General features: G+C 42.4%; 1 protein-coding gene across 1 annotated transcript in view; it reads left to right on the forward strand.

Moving 5' to 3' along the window:
• The window catches only part of LOC145399832 (uncharacterized), a 195,256-nt gene that overhangs the window by 108,747 nt on the left and 62,703 nt on the right, over positions 1-23,806 (forward strand). Inside the window, exons 14-15 of the mRNA XM_080272399.1 lie at positions 3,176-3,242; positions 11,133-11,238. Of these exons, the coding sequence (XP_080128525.1) occupies positions 3,176-3,242; positions 11,133-11,238 (173 nt within the window). The remainder of the gene's footprint in view (positions 1-3,175; positions 3,243-11,132; positions 11,239-23,806) is intronic.

Genomic DNA, 23,806 nt, shown 5'->3' on the forward strand with positions numbered 1-23,806 from the left:
TTTCAGTTATTGAGTTGAAAGTCCGCAGTCAAAACCATTTTCTTCAGAATTCTTTGAGTTGATCACCCAGAATAATTTTTTCAGTCATATGAGTGATCTTACTCATGTCTCGGGACATGTCCTTGACTTGATCTTGTCCCCTGTTGGTTGCAGGCGCATATCAGATGTGGAGGTTTACTCATCTCTGATCATGCTCTGCTCACTTTTAGTTTTGATATCCTGAAATCCCAGTCCTATGAAAAGTCATCTGGTTCATAAATTACAGGAATATTGCTTGCCATTTGGTGTCGTAAAATTGATCAGCGTTTAAACTGCATTGATTCTTCAAATCTCTCTTGTGATGATTTGGTTGATATATATGAGAATGATCTTGGGTCAATTTTTGATCATCATTGTCCTGAGATGGTAAAAACAGTCATTGTACGTGATAATTCTCCATGGAATGGTCCATCCATTAATTCTTTGCGTAGACAGTGTAGAAAGGCAGAACGTGAGTGGTGTTTGAAACGGACTGAATTAACTCGTTTGCGTTATGTTTGTGCGAGAAGAGTGGTTGTTCACACTGTAAAAGCCCAGAAGGCAAGGTACAGTGCCTCAAGAAAGTATCCGTACTTAGGGGCAGATAGTTTTGAAATCATATGTTCACCTCAGGTGTGTTTTCGGACAACATCGTTGGTTTTTCAGTTTCTTTACCACATAGTTGTTCTGATACTTTTTTGAGGTACTGTACAATATCATCAAAACAAAGTTGATTCATGTGATGGTGGTCACAAAAGACTGTCTGCAGTTGTGAACAGTTTGGTTGGTCTGAAGAATGTAATTGTTAAATCAACTTCTGTATCTGATGCCCAGTTGGTTTCTGATTTTGCCTCACTTTTTACAACTAACATATCTTGCATAAGAAGTGGTTTAGACAACAGTTCTAGTGAAGTGTATTCAGTTGACTTCCAACCATGGCACACAGGGGGTCATTTGCTTTCAACATTTCATCCATTGGATGTAAATAAAGTCAAATGTTACATCAGAGAACTTTACAAAATATTTTGCCCACTCGATCCGTGTAACATGTTGCAACTGCCTGATGTGTATGAGCACGCAGCATGCTTTTTCTGCAACATAATAAATAGATGCTTCTTAAAAAGTAATTTTTTGCAGTCTGAGGAATGTTCCTTACTTAGGCCTCTAATCAAGAAACCTGGCCTTGATGTTGAGAGCATGACAAATTATCGTCCTGTCTCTAACTTGTCTTTCTTATCCAAGATTATTGAGCGTGCCATACTTGATCAACTCTTACCACTACTGGAACAAAACATAGTTGTTCCTGTTGTTCAGTCAGCATAAAGAAAATACCATTCAACTGAAACCGCATTAATAAGAATTCATAGTGACTTGGTGACAAACATCTGTGGTGGGATGTCCTCTCTCCTAGTTCTGTTGGATCTATCTGCTGCATTTGATACAGTAGATCGTAAACTGTTGTTGCTGTTGGATCTGTATGCAGCTTTTGATACAGTAGATCATAAACTATCATTGGGTGATTTATTTTTTTATTTTATTTATTTTTTTTTTTAATTATTATTTTTTTTAAAATGGTGTTTGTGATAGTGCTCTTTTGCTCCGTAAGTCGTATTTGTCGGACAGATCTCAAAGAGTGGTTGTTGATTACGCAAGTTCTGATTCTGCTCTCCCTCTGTTCAGAGTCCCTCAAAGATCAGTTTTGGGTCCAATTCTGTTTACCTTCTACACGAGTAGTTTATCATCTTTACTCAATGCTCACGACGTGTCCTGTCATTTTTATGCTGATGACACCCAGCTCAACATTAAGCTGTCAGATATAAACGATACTAAGATCAAGCTTGTATCTGCTGTCTGATATTAAGATTTGGATGGCTAGGAGGAAGTGTAAGCTGAATGATGGTAAAACTGAGATCATCATCATCAGAGGAAACAGAAGGGGTAATGACACTGATAATGCCCTGCCTTTGAACATTGGCATGTCACAGCTTCATTCAGTCAGTTCTGTTCGAAATATGGGTGTTTATTTTTGTTCAAAGTTAAATTACAAAGAACATATTAATCAAGTTGTCAGAGGGTGTAACTTGCATATCAGAAATCTGTACTTTCTGAGAAAATTCCTGAATAGACATTGCCTCTTAACATTGGTCCATGCAGTGGTCTTGTCTCGTGTTGATTATTGTAATTCACTGTGGATGGGTCTTCCAAATAATATACTAACAAAAGTTTAGTCTGTGTTGAACGGGGTAGCACGGCTTATCTTTGGTCTCCCCCCAAGAACCTCAACTACGCTGTTCGTAATTGAGCTGCATTGGTTATCGGTAAAGTCTAGAATTGAATTTAAACTGTCTTATTACATTCAAGGTTCTTAAGTTTGGCGAACCAAAGTATCTTGCTGAGTTGTTAAAACTCCCATTGGCACACACAGGTGAGATGTTACATAGTGCAGATGATTCTGTACGTCTTGACGAGCCTGGAGTCATTCACCAGTCATCTTTCTCTGATCATTCTTTTGTGTATAGAGCCACTAGATTATATAATAGATTGCCATTGTCCATGAGACAACTCTATTCTGTTGAATCCTGTAAGAGACAGCTGAAAGCCTTTCTTTTCTCAAAATGCTATGACCTGGAGAGAGGTACTATGACGGATGATTATAGAGTTTAATTATTTCCACTTTTTTTTTTTTTTTTTTTTTTTTTTTTTTTTGATGCAGTTTGTATTGTATATGAGAGATTTCACAGTTCTTGTAATTGTGAAAATAATGTATATGTGTGTGTCGAATGCTAGTGAATTCCCTATGAAAGAACTGGCACTTTTGAGAAACAGAAGACCAGATTGTTATTATTATTATTATTATTATTATTATTATTATTATTGTTATTATTATTATTATTATTATTGTTATTAATAAATGCCTGACAACACTGCTTGACTACAAGATTAGTTGGAGATACTGGGTTTTTTTGTGAATATTATCCTACAATTTCTTAAGCTCTTGAACATTTCTTTTAAGAAGTACTGTATTTTCTTTTCTGCTGTTTATGACTTACTGCATTTCATTTTGTATTTTATTGACTAATGTTAACGAGCAGTAGCTCAGCTCTGCTTCTTTCTAATCTTACATATGGTAATTATATTAAGTTATCATTTCTTCCAGGATGGACCAAAGTTAACACCACAAGAAAGACTGAAGAAGAAGACACAGGCCTTGTTGAAGAAGCAATGTGAGTGACCTAAATTTAATATGTATGTATTTTCTGCATGCAGTGCATATATTTATAATGCATATTTACAGTATATATATATATATATATATATATATATATATATATATATATAGTGTGGTTTAAAATTATGCCAACAAATGTTCAGGGTGGATAGATCCAGAGATGAGAAGTAATATTGCCTCTATGCATTGATCCAGGAGTGCACCCATTGAGATAAAGATGATTTAACTGACACACGACATGAAGATCAGGTCAGGGTTTAAGAATTCTGGTCTGCTATCTGAACACCTCCCTCACCCTGCCCACTCCCCTTACCCTGTGTGAGTTGCTGAGATATAGGAACTAACTGCTGTATAAAACATTCACACTGTTCAATATACTGTGTCACTGAATCCTTAACTGTCATTAGAGACCAAAGTATGCATAATTTTTTGTACATTTGGATGATAGATATCAAATTATGAAGCACTTGTAATGAGGAGGGCAGTTAGCCCTCATACAGTATTCTGTATTTATTTTGAAGCACTACCAGACCACCTGCCCTCATATTTAATTTTGTCCTCCATAATGTAGCTTACAGAGTTAAGAATAATTGGAAAAATAATAAGTTGTACACTTCCTCTTCCGTTTTTCCTTCATTCTTTCCTTGTCCTTCTGCCTATGGGTTACTTTACATTCCCTCTTCTGTCTTTCTTTCCTTTATTCTTTCCTCCTCCTCCTCCTCCTGCCTTTGGGTGACTCTACACTGAGTGACAAGCTAAATGGTTTCCTGTACACCAGGAAATCATTTATTATGCTGGGTGGTAACCATATAGCCAAATTTTGGCACCTGGTGGTTTAGTGGGTGATTTCGGCGCTCCAGTCGGATTGAGCCGGTGAAGGTTTATATCGAAGAGGTGGTTGGGGTTTCTTGCTCATGTAATGACACTCTGGGATGAATGAGGCTGGTCACTCTCATCTTGAATGTCAGGACCAACTTGTCTAGCCCCGGGCTCCTACGGTCCTCATGGGGCAGTGTAGGATTGGATGTTGGATGGATAGTAATCCCTTTATTATCCAGACGCCCACTACCCGGACATTTTGGGCTCAGGCCTTTGGAACCCCCCCCAAAAAAAAAAAAAAAAAAAAAAAAAAAAAAATCTGACTTTTTTTTCACCTATACTTTGAAATTGGCACGCAGTGCCGAACAGCTGTGTTTACCTGCGCCCCTTGCTTTCCCCTCCTCAGTTACCACCTAACTACCATCCTGAGTAGACTACTATCTACTCAATCTATCTACAGCCCGACGCCCTAATCCCGCAAAGGGTGGCCGCAGACAAAACGCCTCCAAGTCTCTCTGTCACCCACCATTTGACTCCCCTCCCCCCAGCTCACCCCCCCCTCCCTCATATACCTCTCAACTCCATCCCTCCACCTCATCCTCGGTCTACCCCTCCCTCTCCCTCCCTCCACCTCACCTACATACACCCTCTTAGTCAGTCTTTCATTCTCCATCCTCTCCACATGTCCAAACCACCTCAGTGTATTTCTCCTAATCTTTTCAACCCACCTCAGTGTATTTCTCCTAATCTTTTCAACCACATCCACATCTACCCCACAACGTTCCTTCACTTCTTCATTCGTCAACCTGTCCCTCCACGTCACTCCACATGCTCCTCTCAAGTAACTCATTTCCACTGCTCTCACTCTTGACTTGTTCCCCTCTTGCAAGGTCCACGCCTCGCTTCCATACGTCAGGGTGGGGATCACAATACCATCATGCAGTGACTTCTTAACTTCCATACTCACCTCCCTATTTCTCATCACTGCTTTCAGTGTGCCAACAACCTTCCTTCCCTGCTGTACCCTTTCACGTACTTCATCCCCCAAAGTTCCATCCTTACTCATCACACTACCCAAGTACTTGAATGCACTCACATTCTCCATATCCTCACCATCCAACCTCACTGCACACTCTGTGACTTCACTCCTCTCAAACACCATAACTTTACTTTTGTTTACATTAACTTTCAGCTTCCTCCTCCTACACATTGTCCCAAATTCATTCACCAAACCTTGCAACTCCCATTCATCTTCACTCAACAATACTGTATCATCAGCAAACAGCAACACCCGAAGCTTCCAAATCTCACCCTCATTCATTAGGGCCACCCCCACATCTACTGCCCTACCTTGTACCTCCTTTACAACCCCATCCATATATATATTAAACAGCCATGGAGACATTACACACCCCTGTTTCAGTCCCACATTGAGATCAAAGAACTCACTCAGCTCACCATCCACTCGCACCGTAGCCCTAGCTCCCTCGTACATACTCTTCACAGCACTCAACAATTTCCCCTCCACTCCATATATTCTTAATACCTTCCACATACCTTTCCTATCTATTCTGTCATAAGCTTTCTCCAAGTCCATGAAGGCAGCTTACACTTTCCTTCCCTTCTCTAGATACTTCTCCACTAAACATCTTAGAACAAATATCTGATCTACACACCCTTTTCCCTTCCTAAATCCCCCTTGTTCTTCTCCAACTAGCTCCTCTGTCATATGCCTAACCCTATCAATGAGTATTCTACCATATATTTTACCAGTCACACTAAGAAGGCAAATACCCCTATGGTTACCACATACTTCTCTCTCCCTTTTCCTTTGTACAGAGGAACAATTATACCTGATTTCCAGTCCTCTGGAACCCTTCCCTCTTCCCAAGCCAATCTACACAACTTCCATATCCACTCCACAACAATCTCACCCCCATACCTAAGCATTTCACCACACACTCCATCAATTCCTGGGGCCTTTCCCAGCTTAATCTTCTTCATCGCTTCCACTACTTCCGACCTACTGATCTCTTCCTCCCTCCTCTCATCTCTTCTTCTCCCAGCCATTCCCCAACCACTTATACTCACACTGCTCTCACTCTGTACATTCAACAAATCCTCAAAGTGCTCCTTCCATCTCCTCAATTTCTCTCTCTTCTCCACCAACAATCTATTATTCCTATCTTTCACTCCCCTACTGTTTCCCCTTTCACACTGCCTTACTTTCTTTACCTCCTTCCAAAACAATTTCGTACTCTCCCTCCATTTCACACTCAGATTCCTCCCAAACTCTTCATCCACTTTCTTCTTACTCTCCTTCACCAGTCTCTTAACCTCCCTTCTCCTGCTCACATATACCTCTCTCTTCTCTCTCTCATCTTCTCCCCTACCTCTACTCGCCAACCATTCACCATATGCCTTCTTCTTTTGTTCCACAGCTCGTTTCACCTCATCGTTCCACCATGCTGTCCCTTGCACACCCTTGCATCTCCTCCTCACTCCACAAACCGCCTCACACGCTGCGCTTATCTCTTCCGTGAATATCTTACATACGTCTTCCACCCCTTCCATCTGCTCTAGCTCATACCTTCCCAATCTTTCTTCCACTATGCTCTTATACTCTGTCCTCTTCTCACTATCTTGCAATTTCTCCACTCTTCTCACAGGAGCTGCTTCCTCCTGTCTTCCCCTTCGCCTCCTCAACCACTTTCTTTGCAGCTCTACCTTGGCCATCACTAAGTGATGGTCCGAGACTCCATTCCCCCACCCTCTCCACACCCTTGCATCCAACACTTGTCTTCTCATTCGCTCATCCACACACACGTAGTCTATCATTGCCTTTCGTTCAACAAGTTCACCATCCATCCTCCTCATTACTCTCCATGTATACCGGTGGATCATCTTATGACGAAAGTAGGTGTTGGCTATTGCCAACCCCTTACCAGTACAGATGTCCACCAAAGCACTACCATTCCCATCTACTTCAGCTGGCACACCCCACTGACCAACCACTCCATCCACTCGTACATTCCCAACTTTGCCATTCATGTCTCCAATCAACAGCACTCTCTCGCTCCTCTCAAACTTGTCCATACATGCTTCTACTCCCGCCCAAAACTCATCTTTCACTCTTGCCACCCGATCCTCTGTTGGAGCATACACACATACAATCGCCCATGCTTGTATACCTACTTTCATCCTCACCCATACAATCCTTGCACCCAGTGTTCCATACTCTCTTATATTCTCCTTCCACTTCTTGCTTATCATCAGACATACTCCCTCTCTTGCCCTCTCATTCTCACTGACTCCCGCACATATACCTACACCGTATTCCCATTCTCTCATCCTTTCACCTTTCCATTTAGTTTCAGTCAATCCACATATATCCACTTTTGCATCCTCAAGCACCTGGACAATCTCTCTCTCTTTCACTTCATCATTCACTCCTCTCACAATAGATGCCGCATGTGCTCATTTTTGTGAATAAACAGTGAATAAACTGCAATACCTTGCCACTAGACCACATGGAAATTTACAGTGTTGTGCAGTGTTATGAAATTAGAATTCAGAGAGCAAAGATTAAGTACAGAGTGCAAACTGACGGTTGAAACTGGCGTGGTGCAATTAAGAACAGAATGTGCAGTGTTAAACAACTATAACTCATAATGCAAAGGATTAAGTGTGGCACAACACTGGATTTTCACCACGCCAGAGCCTTAGAGGAGGCGGGTTAACCTTTGTAACGATCAGCCACGGACGTGTTGTAAGTACCCTGTACACTGCTAAATATATTCCATACTCACTTCTAATTCCTCATTCTCTGGTTCTTTTTCATTTATTTCATGCTTTCAGTCCCTTATTTGTGTAAATAGGGTCTTAAATAGGTGCTATGCATGTCCAGTAGAGAGGTATGTAGGTGGTTTTCTGAGTTAGGCTGGGTTAGGGTCTGTAACTACCAGACCAGAAGGCAGGGGCCCGCTATCCGGACAGACCCACTTTCCGGACATGCCTTTGGCTCTGTTACATCGGATATTGGAGGGATTATATATATATAATATATATATATATATACTGTATATATATACTGTACTGTATATATATATATATATATATATACCGGGTATATGTATCATCATCATCATCATCATCCTGACCTCCTTTCCCACCCAAGGGCAGGTTGAGGAGTAGCAATGTCCAGACAGCACCAACTTGCCCAGTCCAAATAGGCCACACTTCCATTCACTCATCATTCAAGCCCCCGGAATCCTGGCTTTACCAGATCTGCCAAAAACATTCACCACATTCTGCAGCTTCACACAAATGTATCCAATTGAGTTAATCCGGATGCTGCCATGCTCACAGGGGGTGCCAAAATCCCTAATCATGCACTTGTCCTCACAACATTCATCCAGTCAGCTCGATCTCCTGTCAGTTCCCTAGCCTCACCGACTTCCAAACCTCTCTTTAGCATTAAACTTGTTTTTGGACCCATTTGGGTGAGTTTAGGACTTGGTTGTAGGGGTAACCCAAGGCTCAAAATTGTTTGTTTAGGTTGATTTACAAACTGTTTTTTGACTTAGATTAATGTGTTTTAGCCATAGATGAGGTGAACATTGTCATTTTGGGGTACAGTTTACTAAGCTTGATTTTTTCTGGGCTTATATTTGACGTTTTTCAGATTTTATTTGGTCGTTTTAGTGAGATGTTTAGAGGTGTTAGTCATAGATTAGCTTCCTTTACATGCTGTTAGGCCTTTTAGATTGGATTTAAACTTGTTTTTGGACTCATTTTGGGTGAGTTTAGGACTCGGTTGCGGGTGTAACCCAAAGCTCAAAAACTCTTCCCTACACTTTATATGTTAAATCTACCCTGAGATACAATACCCTGCCTAATGATGGGTTTTTACTCCAGCTGGTTTAGTATTCACTTATATGCCTTGCATCCACTCCAAGTCACCAGAACGTGACTACACTGAGTGACAGACAAATTGGTTACTTGTTGCCAATGAAACTGTACAACTTTGGGCGGTAATTGTTTTGAGGCATGGATGTTTGGATGGTGTAGTGGGTGAAGGCTTTTAACAGCCACATGTTCAGTGAGTTACATTCAATGATTGGTCAGGTTTATCTCTCCATCCATCCATCATCTGATCCTATGTTGCCCCATGAGGAGTGTAGGAGCCTGGGGCTAGGCAAGTTGGTCCTGATGTTTAAGATGAGAGTGACCAGCCTCACTCATCCCTGAGTGGCATTATGTGAGCAATAAACCCCAACCACCCATTGGATATAAACCTTCACCAGCTCAATCCGAATAGAATGCCATAATTACCCACTAAACCTCCAGCTGCCATAATTTGGTTATATGGTTATCACCCAGCATAGTAAATGGTTTCCTGGCATACAGGAAGTCATTTGGCTTGTCACTGAGTGTAGAGTCACCCATAGGCAAATGGAAGAGGAAGGAATGAAGGAAAGAAAGACAGAAGAGGGAGTGTAAAGTCACCCGTAGGCAGAAGGACGAGAAAAGAATGAAGTAAAGGAAGACAGAAGAGGAAAGAAGGAAAGAGGAGAGGAAAGTGTAGACATGCGAGATCAGCACTTCATTGAGTGTCAGGTTTATTGCTCACATAATACCATTCAGGAGCAAGTTGCCAATCACTTGCCTTTGATGTCTGGACTGAATATTTTAACCCTGAACCCATACACTCATGATAGGGCACTAGATAATTGAATGGTAGATATAAGTGGAGAGTAATTATTTGAACTATAGTTATCTTTCAGTTATCCAGTGTAATTCAGCCAACGCCCATGCAGAATAATGTGAATCACTGAAAATTACATCAGTAATGCGAATCATGTATCCATTCGGTGTTGAGCCAGATAATGTGTCACTACCTTAAGCTATCCATCTCTACCTTCTATCCTAATACCTTTCCAGCAGTATTACCCATGAATAAACAATTAAAATCATGCATAAAACTCAGTACAGTATTGATATATTACTGTACATATAGGACAGTCATGCAATCATCATCATCATCATCATCCAGACCTCCTTTCCCACCCTAGGGCAGGGTGAGGAGTAGCAGCATCAAGTCAGCCTGAGTTTGCCCAATCCAATGGGCCATGCTTCCATTTACTCATCAGTCAAATCCCTGGAATCCTAGCTCTATCTGATACGCACCGCATAATACGATATAATCTCAATCATGCTGTACTCGCCTAGTGTTGGCATCAATGGAGGTTAGAGTAATACTGTGCACTTAATCACATGTGGTCTAGTGGTGAAAGGCTTCCACAAAGACTACTCCTTCTCCACCACCTTAGTCCCTATTTCTATAGCCTCTGTCACTACAGCAACGAGCGAGGCTTGGGGGGCCATAGGCTAAGTCACAGCACTGGGTGGGAGCCACCACATAGGTCACAAATGCACAATGCACAGATACACATCCTCACTGTATGGCATCCACGGTAGAGAATGAGAGAACAATGGTAGGCTTTGTGCATCAGGTGGGCCACTCCTGCGACGGATTGTGATTGGCAAGCTTGTTGCTGGGTCTGCCTGCATGCCAATTGGGTCCCAATTCTGAGATGGATGATGCACATCACTGCCGATAACTGCATAGTACCATCGATTGCCTCCTGTTCCTGAGCCAGATATTGCCTAATTTCGCCTGATATTGTTTTAATAGAGATGAGCAAAAAGCGCTGGATATTGCATTGGGTCAGATATTGTGATTGGATAATTTAGAGATTGCTGTATTTCATATTATTGAATTGGCTTTGGTTTATCATACAAGATGTTGGTGGGTGACAGTGCATCCTGTACACTTATTGTACAGCACTTTATCACAAAAGGTGAATTACTATTTTACTATGCACCCCATAGAAGCAGTGTTGAAATCACAGTATTATTTTTTTTGCACAGTCTTGCAACTTTTTTGTATGTTTGACTTTGAGAATAGAGAAAGGGGGGGAGATCTTAAATTCCAATTCTGTGTGCTGTGTACTGTTTGCATTTTTCTCATTCAGATCTTTAATAACTATGTTTGCACCACCAGTCAAAGCAGACAAGCGTCTAGAGAGGGAACGAGCAGAAAAGGCTGAACAAGAGCGTCAAGATCGAGAGGAGGAACTACGAGAGATGGCCATCAGGCTAAGGCGACGGTGGGTACACACACGTGCAGAAAGAGAGAGAAATTGATGTGTGGATGGTGTCCATGAAAGATTAACCAAGATTTTTAAAGGCTTGAATTAGTGAATGGATGTGTGGTCAGTTTTGCATGACACTTTGTTAATATTTATCATAATATATGTTTTCCTACTCCCACTCTAGAGGCTAGGATGTTGACATTTCAAACCATTTTGCACATCCTTAAGAAAGTGTTTTCCTGTTTTCAGAGAAACTTATCATCTTTTTTTCCAAGCTTTGATGTCTTCCATCATTAGTAATATCTACGCAGTTGTCATCTTCACTGTCTTTGTATTGTCTTGCATCCAAACTCTCTTTTGTATTTACTGCAACCCCACCCCCCCCTCTCTTTTTTTTTTTTTTCTTTCTTTCTTTCCACAGTTCACATTGCTATTATTTCTATATTCCACCTTTCTCCACAACTCCACATGTACTCTTAGCATTATTAACAGGACCATCATTGTATGCACCCTAAAATTTTTAAAAATTCATTACCGGTAATTTTATTCTCTCTTCATTGACAGGGTCACTTGTTCCTATTAATCTGCCACTTCTGTTTCTCAGTTTTCCGTTTTATTCTTTTTGTACCCCTGTACAGAAATAAAGGTGAGTGAAGTGAGTGTAAGAATTATCATGGCATAAGTGTATTGAGTGTTGTAGGGAAGGTATATGGAAGAATTAGTATAGAGAAAGTAAGAAAGATATCAGAAGTCCTAGTGAGTGATGAACTGAGTGGCTTTAGGAATGACAGAGGCTCGTTTCATTGTTTCATTCGTTTTGTTTCATTTTTAAAGGTTCCAACATGCTTGCATGTGTCGGCCTTGGTCATCTAATGGCGGCTTTCCATGCTGAACAATCCATTGCTGCCTCCCTGTTCAGTCCCTTAACCCTGAGGTCACACTTAATGACCTCGTCCCATGTCTTTCTCGGTCTACCCCTCATAACCCCACCCCCAGTATTAACACTTCTTGCCTTGCTCACCCAATTATCATCCCCCATCCTCTCCATGTCCAAACCATCTCAATCTACCTCTCCTCATCACAACACCAATACACTCCAGTCCCATCCTACCTTTCAACTCTTCCATCGTAAACCCAGCCCCCCCAGACCTTGGACGCAGGGACGCACTACACATCCACCTAATCATTGTCATTTCTGTACGTCTGAGCCAACGAAATCCTCCTCCTTCACTGCTCAGGTCTCATTACCATACAGCATTACACTCCTAACACATTCTGCATACAGAGACCCCATAGCATGTAGGGAGAGTCCTCTCAATATCAGGAGAGGCAAGAGCTCCCTGAACTTCTTCCAACCACTTCTCATCCTAGCCACAGAGCTAGCTCCAGCCCCACCTCCAGCACACAACATGTCTCCCAAATAACAAAACTTTTCCACACACTCAAGAGATTCACCAGCAAGTTCAATCCTTTCATGTCTAACAATCTCCACCTGCTCACCCCAACACGCTGTACACATAAGATCAACATTATCTCGCAGTCTACCTCTGTGTGGATCAAATATTTGCAGTAGGACAGATAGTGGAGAAGGCTTGTGAGAAGGACTATAAGGTGATTATGGCATTCATGGATCTGGAAAATGCATACGACAAAGTAGACAGAGAAGGATTATGGAAGGTTTTGCACATGTTATGATGTAGGTAGTGAGCTGCTAGGTGCTGTCAAGAGTTTTTGTGATGGTAGTGAGGCATGTGTAAGGGTAAATGGGTATATAAGTGAATCGTTCACGATCAGTGTGGGCGTGTGACAAGGTTTTGTGATGTCCCCATGGTTGTTCAATATATAAATGGATGGGGTAATGAGACAAGTAAGAACATAAGTACAGTAGGTACCCACAGTACGCAAGTACATGGACAGCAGAGGACGCTGCGTACTAGGAATTCGCATACTCTGAATACATAAACTTACGGGAAAAATTACATATGGGCAGCACCCCCCTTCATGGGCAACCCTTGAGACTCCTTTCAGGCCCAAGTATTGTACTGTACGGGGAAACTATCTGAGTCATATTACCTAAGATAAAGTAAACCAACAAGATTATGGCTTTACTAAGTCAACAAGGATATGGCTTAACTAAACCAACAAGAATATGGCTGCTCACCTTAACCCAAGAGGACAACAGGCGAATTGTCTCCTGCACCACCCGGTTTCAGGACAACTAAATCAATTTGCTGTCACAACAATAACAGGACAATTCACCGTCATTAATGAAGACAGCTATGGGTGACGCTAGAATAATTCAAAGGCGACTACGGCAAGGAAGAAACAAGTTAATTAAACCACCAGTGATGGAGAGTGGAGACTTGTCTGTGAGCCATTTCCTGGGGAGGATCAAGAGGATGATACAGTGTCTGAGGTGTCAGAAATGGACTTTGAAGGGTTTATGAACAAAGTGAGTGCATTCGCTATTGAAAGTGTCAAAAGTGCTTTGTGACTAGAGTGATGAGGGAGGTGGTGTGTCGAGTGGTGCAGGAGAGAATTTGCCGTCAAGTCAATTCGCTGTCAGACAATTCCCTGTCAAAACATGGACGATTCCCCGTCAGGACAATTTGCACCCTGGACAATTCCCTGTCATTCTATAAATACAGTATACTTATTATTAATTACTCAGTACTTTAATAACCATCAAAGTCTATGTTCAATAGCATAGGCTTTGGATATTATTTTATTAGTTGCTCCTTGACTCAATATTGACTAAAGGTGCAACTAATAAATAATATCCAAAGCCTACGCTGTTGAACATTGACTTTTATGGATCCCCCTGAAATATAGTTATTAAAGTATTGATTAATTAATAATAAGTATCCTGACAGGGAATCGTCCATGTTTTGATGGGGAATTGTCTGACGGCGAATTGTCTCGGAACCCTAGCATGCAACTCCTGCACCACTCAACACACCACCTCCCTCACCACTCTAGTCACCAGCACTTTCGACACTTTCAGTGGCTAATGCACTCATTTCATTCATAAACCCTTCAAAGTCTGTTTCTGACACCTCAGACATTGCATCATCCTCTTGATCCTCCTCAGGAAATGGCTCATAGACTAGTATCCACTCTCCATCACTGTTGGTAGGGGCTTCTTGGGGTGTCTATGTCGCGTGTTTGGGGTAACTCCGGATTTGGGTCACTCCTTGCTGCCCGTCTCACTTACAACAAGTTCAGTTCATGTACTAATAAAAAATACACTAAAATTCGAAAAAAATAGGTCCTCGCGTACAGTGGGGATTGCGTACTCTGAATTCGCAGTCTATGGATAAGGACTGTAATGGAGAGGGTATAGCGCTGGTAGTGAATAGTGATCTGTGGGTAAGGACTGTAATGGAGAGGGGCTAGTGCTAGTAATGAATGGTGATGGATGGAATATCTCAGATTTATTGTATACTGATGATGCCGTACTACTTGCAAATACCAGACAAGAACTTGGTAGACTAGTGCAGAGTTTTGCTGATGTCCGTGAGCATTATGCCTTGAGAGTAAATGTAGAAAAGAGTAAAGTGATGATTATTGAGAGAGAAGGCGACTCCCAGTGTGATGTTTAGTGAATGGAGAGAGACTGGAGTTGGTGAGCAAGTTCAAATACCTTGGTACAGTGATAGAAAAGGGAGGAAAATGTGCAGATGAAGTGGAAAGTAGAGTGACACAAGGAAGGAAAGTAGCTGGTGCAATGAAGGCCTTGATAAGAAACAGAGGCTTGAGTGTTGCAGCTGCATGAGGCTTACATGAAGGACTGTTAGTGCCAACTTTAACCCCTCAAGACTGATGCCACACGATCGTGCTTTTGTGTAATTTGACACATCAGCCTATCCCGCATGATCGCTAAAGACACAAAAAACTGGGGAGGGTAACTCTGACCCTTTGGTGATGTATATGGGATCAGACCAATGAGAGCTCGGGTGTCCGGGGTGGTATGGCATGATTGGCCCCCTAAGGTGGGGGAGAAGGAACCCCCTCCACCACTACCTTCACTTTACCTCCCTCAGCCCCAGTGCATCATCTCCACATTATACCCTCCCAACCAACCATACCCCAACATACCCCCTACAGTGGTGTGTCTGCATAGCAACCCTTCTCCTCTATCCCTCCATCCTCCTCCCCCCTCCAGCTGTACACACTCCACCCCCACTTTTTGCCTGGCATGTTTTGTTGCTATGGGCGTATGCCACACTGACAGCTTGTCCTATCATCTTTAGGGAACATTGCACATTGACATTAGTTCATCATCATCATCATCATCCGGACCTCCTTTCCCACCCAAGGGCAGGGTGAGGAGTAGCAATGTCCAGACAGCCCAAAATTGCCCAATCCAATGGGCCACGCTTCCATTCACTCATCATTCAAACCCCCGGAATCCTGGCTCTATCGGATACGCCAAAAACATTCACCACGTTCTGTAGCTTCACATATCGTATCCGACTGAGTCAATCCAGACGCTGCCACGTTAAAAAGGGGTGCCAAAAATCCCTGATCATGCATATCTCCTCACAAAATTCATCCAACCAGCTCGATCTCCTGTCAGTTCCCTAGCCTCACCGACTTCCAAACCTCTCTTCCTCACATATTCATCCACCATATCTCTCCACCTTCTCCTTGGCCTACCTCACCTACTCCCTCCTTCGAATTCGCTCAGATATACCTTCTTCACCACTCTATTGTTATCCATTCTCTCCACATGATTATACCATCTCAGTACACTCTCTTCAATTCTGGTGTCCACCGACTTCCTCACTCCGCATCTTTCACGAATCACATTATTTCGTATCCTATCCACCCTCTGTACTCCACATACATTCCTCAGCAGTCCCATCTCCACTGCTCTTACTCTTGACTTTTCATTTTCATGCCACATCATAGTCTCACATCCATATGTTAAAGTTGGCACTAACACTCCTTCATGTAAGCCTCGTGCAGCTGCAACACTCAAGCCTCTGTTTCTTATCAAGGCATTCATTGCACCAGCTACTTTTCTTCCTTGTGTCACTCTACTTTCCACTTCTTTTGCACATTTTCCTCTCTTTTCTATCACTGTACCCAGGTATTTGAACTCTCTCACCAATTCCAGTCTCTCTCCATTCACTGTTACATTGCACTGGGAGTCACCTTCTCTCTCAATAACCATCACTTTACTCTTTTCTACATTTACACTCAAGGCACGACGCTTACAGACTTCAGCAAAACTCTGCGCTAGCCTACCAAGTTCTTGTCCGGTACTTGCAAGTAGTACTGCATCATCAGCATACAACAAATTTGAGATATTCCATCCATCACCAATCATTACCAATGCCATCCCTCTCTCCATTACTCGTGTTTTCACTTCTCTCATCACCCCATCCATATATACATTGAAAAACCTTGAGGACAACACACAACCTTGTCGCACGCCCACACTGATTGTGAACCATTCACTTAGATGCCCATTAACCCTGACACATGCTTCACTACCATCATAAAAACTCTTGACAGCACCTAACAGCTTACCCTTTACACCGTACATGCGCAAAACTTTGCACAATCCTTCTCTGTCCACTTTGTGATATGCTTTTTCCAGATCCATGAATGCCATAAACACCTTATGGTGACATTAATTATGTATATTTAATTATTTACCATAAATAATCCATTTTCTGTACATTTTCTATTTTCGCCCATGGGTGATTGGCAACTTTTTTGCATCTTTGATGGGCAATTGTGCGATAACTGTTTAGTCAGTGTGGCTGAAACATACATTTTCAGGTGTGTAAATTCAGTCTCTTGAAATGTGGAAGAAAAATTTTTACCCTGGTGATAGTCGAAAACTCGACCCTGTTTTGCGACTGGAGGGATAGACCTACTGAGGTTAACATATGAATGTGAGACTATGGTGTGGCATGAAAATGAAAAGTCAAGAGTGAGAGCAGTGGAGATGGGACTGCTGAGGAATGTAAGTGGAGTACAGAGAGTGGATAGTGAGTTTTACGCCAGATACCCCTTTTTTGGATAAGGGCTAAGGCGTTGCCCCTGGGTAGAGGACTTTGGTTTGGAGCGTGTAGCATTTTATGACCGGATGCCCTTCCTGATGTCTACCAATGACCCTTGGGTGGATTCGATCCTCCAACCCTTCGGTCAGAGCGGATACGAAATAATATGATTCATGAAAGATGAGTGAGGACACCTGTGGACACCAGAATCGAAGAGAATGTACTGAGATGGTATGGCCATGTGGAGAGAATGGATAACAATAGATTGATGATAAAGGTATATCTGAGTGAATTGGAAGGAGGGAGGAGATGAGGTAGGCCAAGGAGAAAGTAGAGGGATATGGTAGATGAGCATGTGAGGAAGAGAGGTCTGGAAGTCGGTGAGACTAGGGAACTGACAAGAGATCGAGTTGACTGGATAAATATTGTGAGGAGAAGCACATGAGCTGGGATTTGGCACCCATTTTTAACGTGACAGCTTCTGGATTGATGCTGTTGAATATATTTATGTGAAGCCACAAAATATGGTGAATGTTTTTGGCATATCAGATAGAGTCGGTATTCCGGGGGCCTGAGTGGTGAGTGAATGGAACCGTGGCCCATTGGATTGGGCAGATTTGGGCTTTCTGGACATTGCTACTCCTCACCCTACCCAAGGGTGGGAAAGGAGGTCCGGATGATGATGAGGATGATTCATTAATTCTGAGCAACCATTTCACCATTTTTCTTCTTTGCTTCTCTCAGTTTCATCATACTACAGCTGTACAGTAAGACACTCTTCTACACCATTCTCTCTCATCTCTTGTATGACATCAAGCATCCTTTGTGGAGTGATACAGTATAATCATACTTAATTACTTCGTTTTTCATTCATTTTTGAAGGCTCGAACATGCTTGCATGCGTCGGCTTTGGTCACCTAATGGTGGCTGTCTCTGCTGCTCAGTCTCTGGCAGCCTCCTTGTTCAGTCCCTTAACCCTAAGTTTGCACTTAATGACTTCATCCCAGGTCTTTTTTGGTTTACCCCTCACATCCCCCCCCCGACTCTGGGCAAAGGCTTCAAGGCCTATTTCTTGGGGGCAGTGACCTATCCCAGGGCCAATTAGTCCTCCTACACCTCCACATGTCACCACTTCGGCGCTACCACCCACCTTCCATATTGAATACATGCTAGGGCTGTCTCATACAGGACTGGTGTATTGGTATTAGTGGGGGTATTTTTACATGTCGGCGGATCATCTGGCAGATCAGGAAAGTGTGCTTTTAGGAAATTCAAATCCTTAAACTGTTCCCTGCCCCAGCTGGGATTCGATCCTGGGTCCATTAGGGTTGCAGGCCGCCTCTCTACTGATTCAGCCACCGCCTCCCCCAATATTAACCCATCTCACTTTTTGCACCCAATTATCATCCTCCATCCTCTCCACATGCCCAAACCATCTCAATCTACCTCTCCTCATGACAACACCAATACACTCCAGTCCCATCCTACCTCTCAACTCTTCCATTGTAAACCCAGCCCCCCAGGCCTTGCACTCACGGATGCACTGCACATCCATCCTATCACTGTCATTTCTGTACATTTGAGCCTACGAATATCCATTTCCTTTACTGCCCAGGTCTCACTACCATACAGCATTACGCTCCCAATACGTGCTGCATGCAAAAATCGCTTAGCACGTAGGGAGAGCCATCTCAGTGTCAGGAGAGGCAACAGCTCCTTGAACTTCTTCCAACCACTCCTCACCCTAGTCATAGAGCTAGCTCCATTCTCTTCTCCAGCACATAACATTTCTACCAAATAACAAACCTCTTCCATGCACTCATGAGACTCACCATCAGTCCATTCATGCCTGACAGTTCCACCTGCTCTCCTTGACACACTGCACACATCAGATCAGCATTATCTTGCAGTCTACCTCTAATACCACTACATCTCTTATGCACCCACATATCACAAACACTGCACAAGGTGGAATTACAGTACTTCCCACAGCCTTGTAGCAAATTGCACATGGCCACTCTCCTTCTCCTTTGCCACTAACACCACCAACCCTTGATATCATCACTTTTGTTTTATCTGTACAGGAATCCCTTTAAGACCCGGATGCCCAAGTCCCGGACATTTGGGGCTTAGGTCCTTGGACACCAAAAATGGCCAAAAAACGTTAAAATAAAAAAAAAATAAAAAATGCCACACAGTGATGAACAGCTGTGTTTTGGCACACAGCAGAGTGCCCCTGCATCCTCCCCTCCCCAGTTCCCGCCTACCTACTGTTGTGACTGGACGCTCGTGAATAATCAGTGCATAAACTGCAATACCTCACCACTAGACCACATGGGAACTTACAGTATTATGCAGTTTTAAGAAGTTAGAATTCAGAGTGCAAAGGATTAAGTGCAGAGTGCAGCACTGGCGTGTTGCAACTGGCATGGCACAAGTAAGAACAGAATGTGCCATGTTAAACATTTATAATTCACAGTGCAAAGGATTAAGTGCAGCACAGCACTGGCTTACTGTACGTGCTTCAAGTGTACCTTCATCACTGTCAGAGCCATAGAGGAGGCAGGTTAATTTTCGTGACAGTCACGGATGTGTTGTAAGTACACTGTACAGTATAATCCTAATTATCCGGTTACCAGGCAACCGGAATGATCAGACAGATGGGAAAATTCACGGACTGACAAGTATATAAATAACAAAAGTGTGTGCTACTTTCATTGGCCACCCTAGCACAGGTTAGTCACGTGTGACTGGGTGAAGTCAGAGGATGTAAAGTGAAGGCATTTCTAGTCAAGGTCGTTTCCTAGTTAATCCCCTTTCCAGCCCTACTCCGCCTCTTCCCCCTCCTCTTGTTTAGTCACCCTACATACGTCCACAAATCTTTAATTACCAGTCAGCTTTCCACCATCAGTCAGTAAACAAGCACTCTCTGTTGTGTTGTGTTGTCCTGATTCGTGATTTGTACTCTGAAGCCTAAAGTGCAAATTATTCTTAACCACTTAGCTCTATAATATGGAGAGGCTTTCTCTGGGGTAGCACTACGTAGTTTGTTTAACAGCCGCCAGGGGGTGAGGGTGGCACTGATGTTGTTTATCTGCTCCACCGACGCCCACATCTTTTGAAATCAGCTGATGAATTCGGAACGTATAATGCCATGGCCCACTGCTTAGCTTATGTAAGCAACACCGAAACAGAAACAGCAAGCTAAGAACAGTGACCCAATTGCATTACAATTGTGGAGGCGATGAATGGTGGTGTTTCAATGTGGCGGCCAAAGCTACACACTCGCTGCGGAGATAGCCTCTCCATATTATAGAGGTCAGTGATCTTAACACATTGTGGTCACCTTGAAACAAAACCTGTACAAATGCAACAGTCTTGAAAGTGGAGAACTTTGTAAGACTGATAACACAATTTAACGTAGGAAATTCCATAAGTTATGAAATCCCAGGGACCCAGAGCTAATTGTGTGTGTGTGTGTGTGAAAAGCAAGATGAATAATTCTAGTGAAAAAATGTATATTCTTCATTGGCTGAAAATGTGTTGTACCAGTGCAGTTTTCTACCTAACCAGCCAGCTCTAACCACCCACTTGCTTTCAGCATCTTACATAACATACCGTAGCAAGTCCATTCTGTTAAATATTATTCATTTTATATATAAAAACATGGAAAAATAAACTATAGAAATAAATCATGAGCAATTATTGGTGAACTGATGATTTGGGAAGAAGTGTTCTGCAGTAATCACGAGTTCACAACTCTCTTATTTTTGTGTATGTGCCCTCGCTGACCGCCGTCACTCCATCCATCACTCGCCACTCAACTGTTTTGCAAATACAGTAATACAGTAAATATGTAGGGATTGCAAGTACAGTAATTTTGTCAAATAAAAACAGTGGTTCATTTCTGTTAGCTAGAATTTATCTTTTCTGCCAATGCAAATGCATTCTAAGATTATGTCATCTTAGAATGCATTTGCATTGTCATCAAATCCGTTCTAAGATGTCATCTTAGAACACATTTGCTTTGGCATCGAATGCATCTTAAAATTATATCATCTTAGAATGCATTTGCATTGGCTTTGTCATCAAATGTGTTCCAAAATTATCATCTTAGAACGCATCTGCATTGTCAGCAAATGCATTTTACGATGATGTCATCTTAAATCGTATTTGCATTGGCATCAAATGTGTTTTAAGATTGTCATCTTAGAACCCATTTGCAGTCATCAAATGTGTTCTAAGATGATGTCTCCTTAGAACGTATTTGCATTGTCATCAGATGTTTTAAGCTGATATTGTATTAGAACGCATTTGCATCATCACTGTCATCAAATGTGTTCTAAGATGATGTCAACTTAGAACACATTTGCACTGACAGAGAAGAAAAACTAGCTGATAGAAATGAAACATTTATTTTAGGCTATTTCACAAAATTACTGTGCTTGCAATTTCTTTGTATTTACCGTATTATCTGCAAAACAGCTGAGTGGTGAGTGAGGGATGGTGATGGTGGTCGTGAGGAATATTCTTTTCAATGTGTCCGACTCTGGGCATAGGCTTCACAGCCTGCTTCCAAGGCCCAGTAGTCATCCTACATACCATATACCTCTACATGTTACCACTTCGACACTAACACCCACCGTCCATACTGAATACACGCTAGGGCTGTCTCATACAGAACTGGTGTATTGGTATTAGCGGAGGTATTTTTATGACACATCAGCAGGACTTCTGGTAGATCAGGAAAGTCTGTTTTTATGAAATTCAAATCCTTAAACTGTTCCCTGCCCCAGCGGGGATTTGAACCTGGGTCCAGTAGGACTGCAGGCCACCTCTCTACTGACTGATCCACTGCCTTCCCCAAGTGGTTAGGCTTGGGCCACGGCATGTATACACAACTGTGAGCAAGGGAGTCGTGATAACTGTGTTGCAGAACACTTCTTTTCACATCATCTGTTCTCCAATAAATGCTCAAGATTTATTACTCGTGGTAGGTGGTGGCGACCATCATCCATGCACTTGATGTTGTACTGCCTACTTCTTCCATAGCCTTTATCATTGTTTTTCTGTGCCTGCCCTCCTCTCTTCCTATTTCTTCCATTTTTCCTGTCACTTCTTATTGCTTTTCTTTCTTTTTCAGGTGGCTTTACATTGAGTGACAAGCCTAATGGTTTCCTGTAAGCCAAGAAACCATTTACAACGCTGGGTGGTAACCATATAACCAAACCATACATGCTCCCTATGTGTTAATAAGTGGGTTGGTGGAGGGTTAGTGCCCTTCCCTGTAAAACAGCTAACTCAAAGTCAAATGGCCACCCCTTACGGGATTATGGCGTCTGGCAATAGATAGATAGATTTATTACTAAAGGTAATTTTTGTTTGATGAATAAAATACTGTAATGAATAATATTTAAAACAGACTTACTGTGTGCACTTTGCACTACCGCAAGCCACTGCAACCAAGTGTGTTGCATCAGTTGGTTGTGTTTTAGGTTATTTCAATGGAAAAATGTTAGTGTGGCCCTGGATACGAGTGGTATTGTATAAACTGCAATGATATAGTCTGTGTATGAGTATATACAGTAATATCAGATACCTGGGATAAATCAGTAACTGGGAAGGCAAATTCCACAAGCTTCTCAGTTAACTGGGATTGTACTGTACACTGATAAATATTTTCCCTACTCACTTTTAATTTCTCATTCTCTGGTTACTTTTCATTTATTTTATGGTTTATGTCCCTTATTTGTGTGCATAGAGTCTTAAATAGGTGCTGTGCAAGTCTGGTAGGGAGCTATTTAGGTGACTTTCAAAGTTAGGTTGGGTTGGGGTCTGTAAGTACCTGTCCAGGGGCATTTTTCCCAAGTCCCGGACATGCCTTTGGCTCTATTACATCGGATCTGGAAAGGATTACTGTATTTACTCTTAAGCCCTTGTGCCCCATACCCTCTCTCCACTTCCTAAATCTTTCCTTCATCTCTCTTTAATTCTCTGCAATCTTCACCAAATCATCAGCATACAACATCTTCCATGGGAGTCCATTTCTGAAGTCACGTGCAGGGACTTCAAGTATCATAATAAACAACAAGAGACTCAAAACTGACCCCTGATGCACACCAGCATTCATGGAAAACTCATCATTCAAATCTCCATTCAGTTTTACCTGGGTGTGAGCACCCAAATACATGACCATAACCACCCTAACCAGCCACTTCTCCAAGCCAAGCTTTCTCATTGCCCGCTTCACCACCTCTCTAGGGACTCTGTCAAAGGCCTTCTCCAAATCAACGAAAACAAAGTACAGTTCCTTTTTCTATCTGTCTATCTATTGGCAGATGCTTTAATCCCATAAAGGTGGCCACAAACAAATTGCCTCCTTGTTGGCCTGTCCCCTGCCTTTTCACTGCCCAGCTCCCAGCCCACACACCCCTCTCTCATATACTTCTCCACTTCATCCCCCCATTTCATCCTTGGCCACCCCCTCCCTCTCCGCCTCACCACCTCACTCTCATACACTCTCCTCATCAGTCTCATGCTCTCCATCCTCTCCACGTGGCCATACC

This window comes from Coenobita brevimanus, chromosome 50 (genome assembly GCF_032717465.1).
Source record: "Coenobita brevimanus isolate Jiangsu-jjx chromosome 50, ASM3271746v2, whole genome shotgun sequence".
NCBI classification, from domain to species: Eukaryota; Metazoa; Arthropoda; class Malacostraca; order Decapoda; family Coenobitidae; genus Coenobita; species Coenobita brevimanus.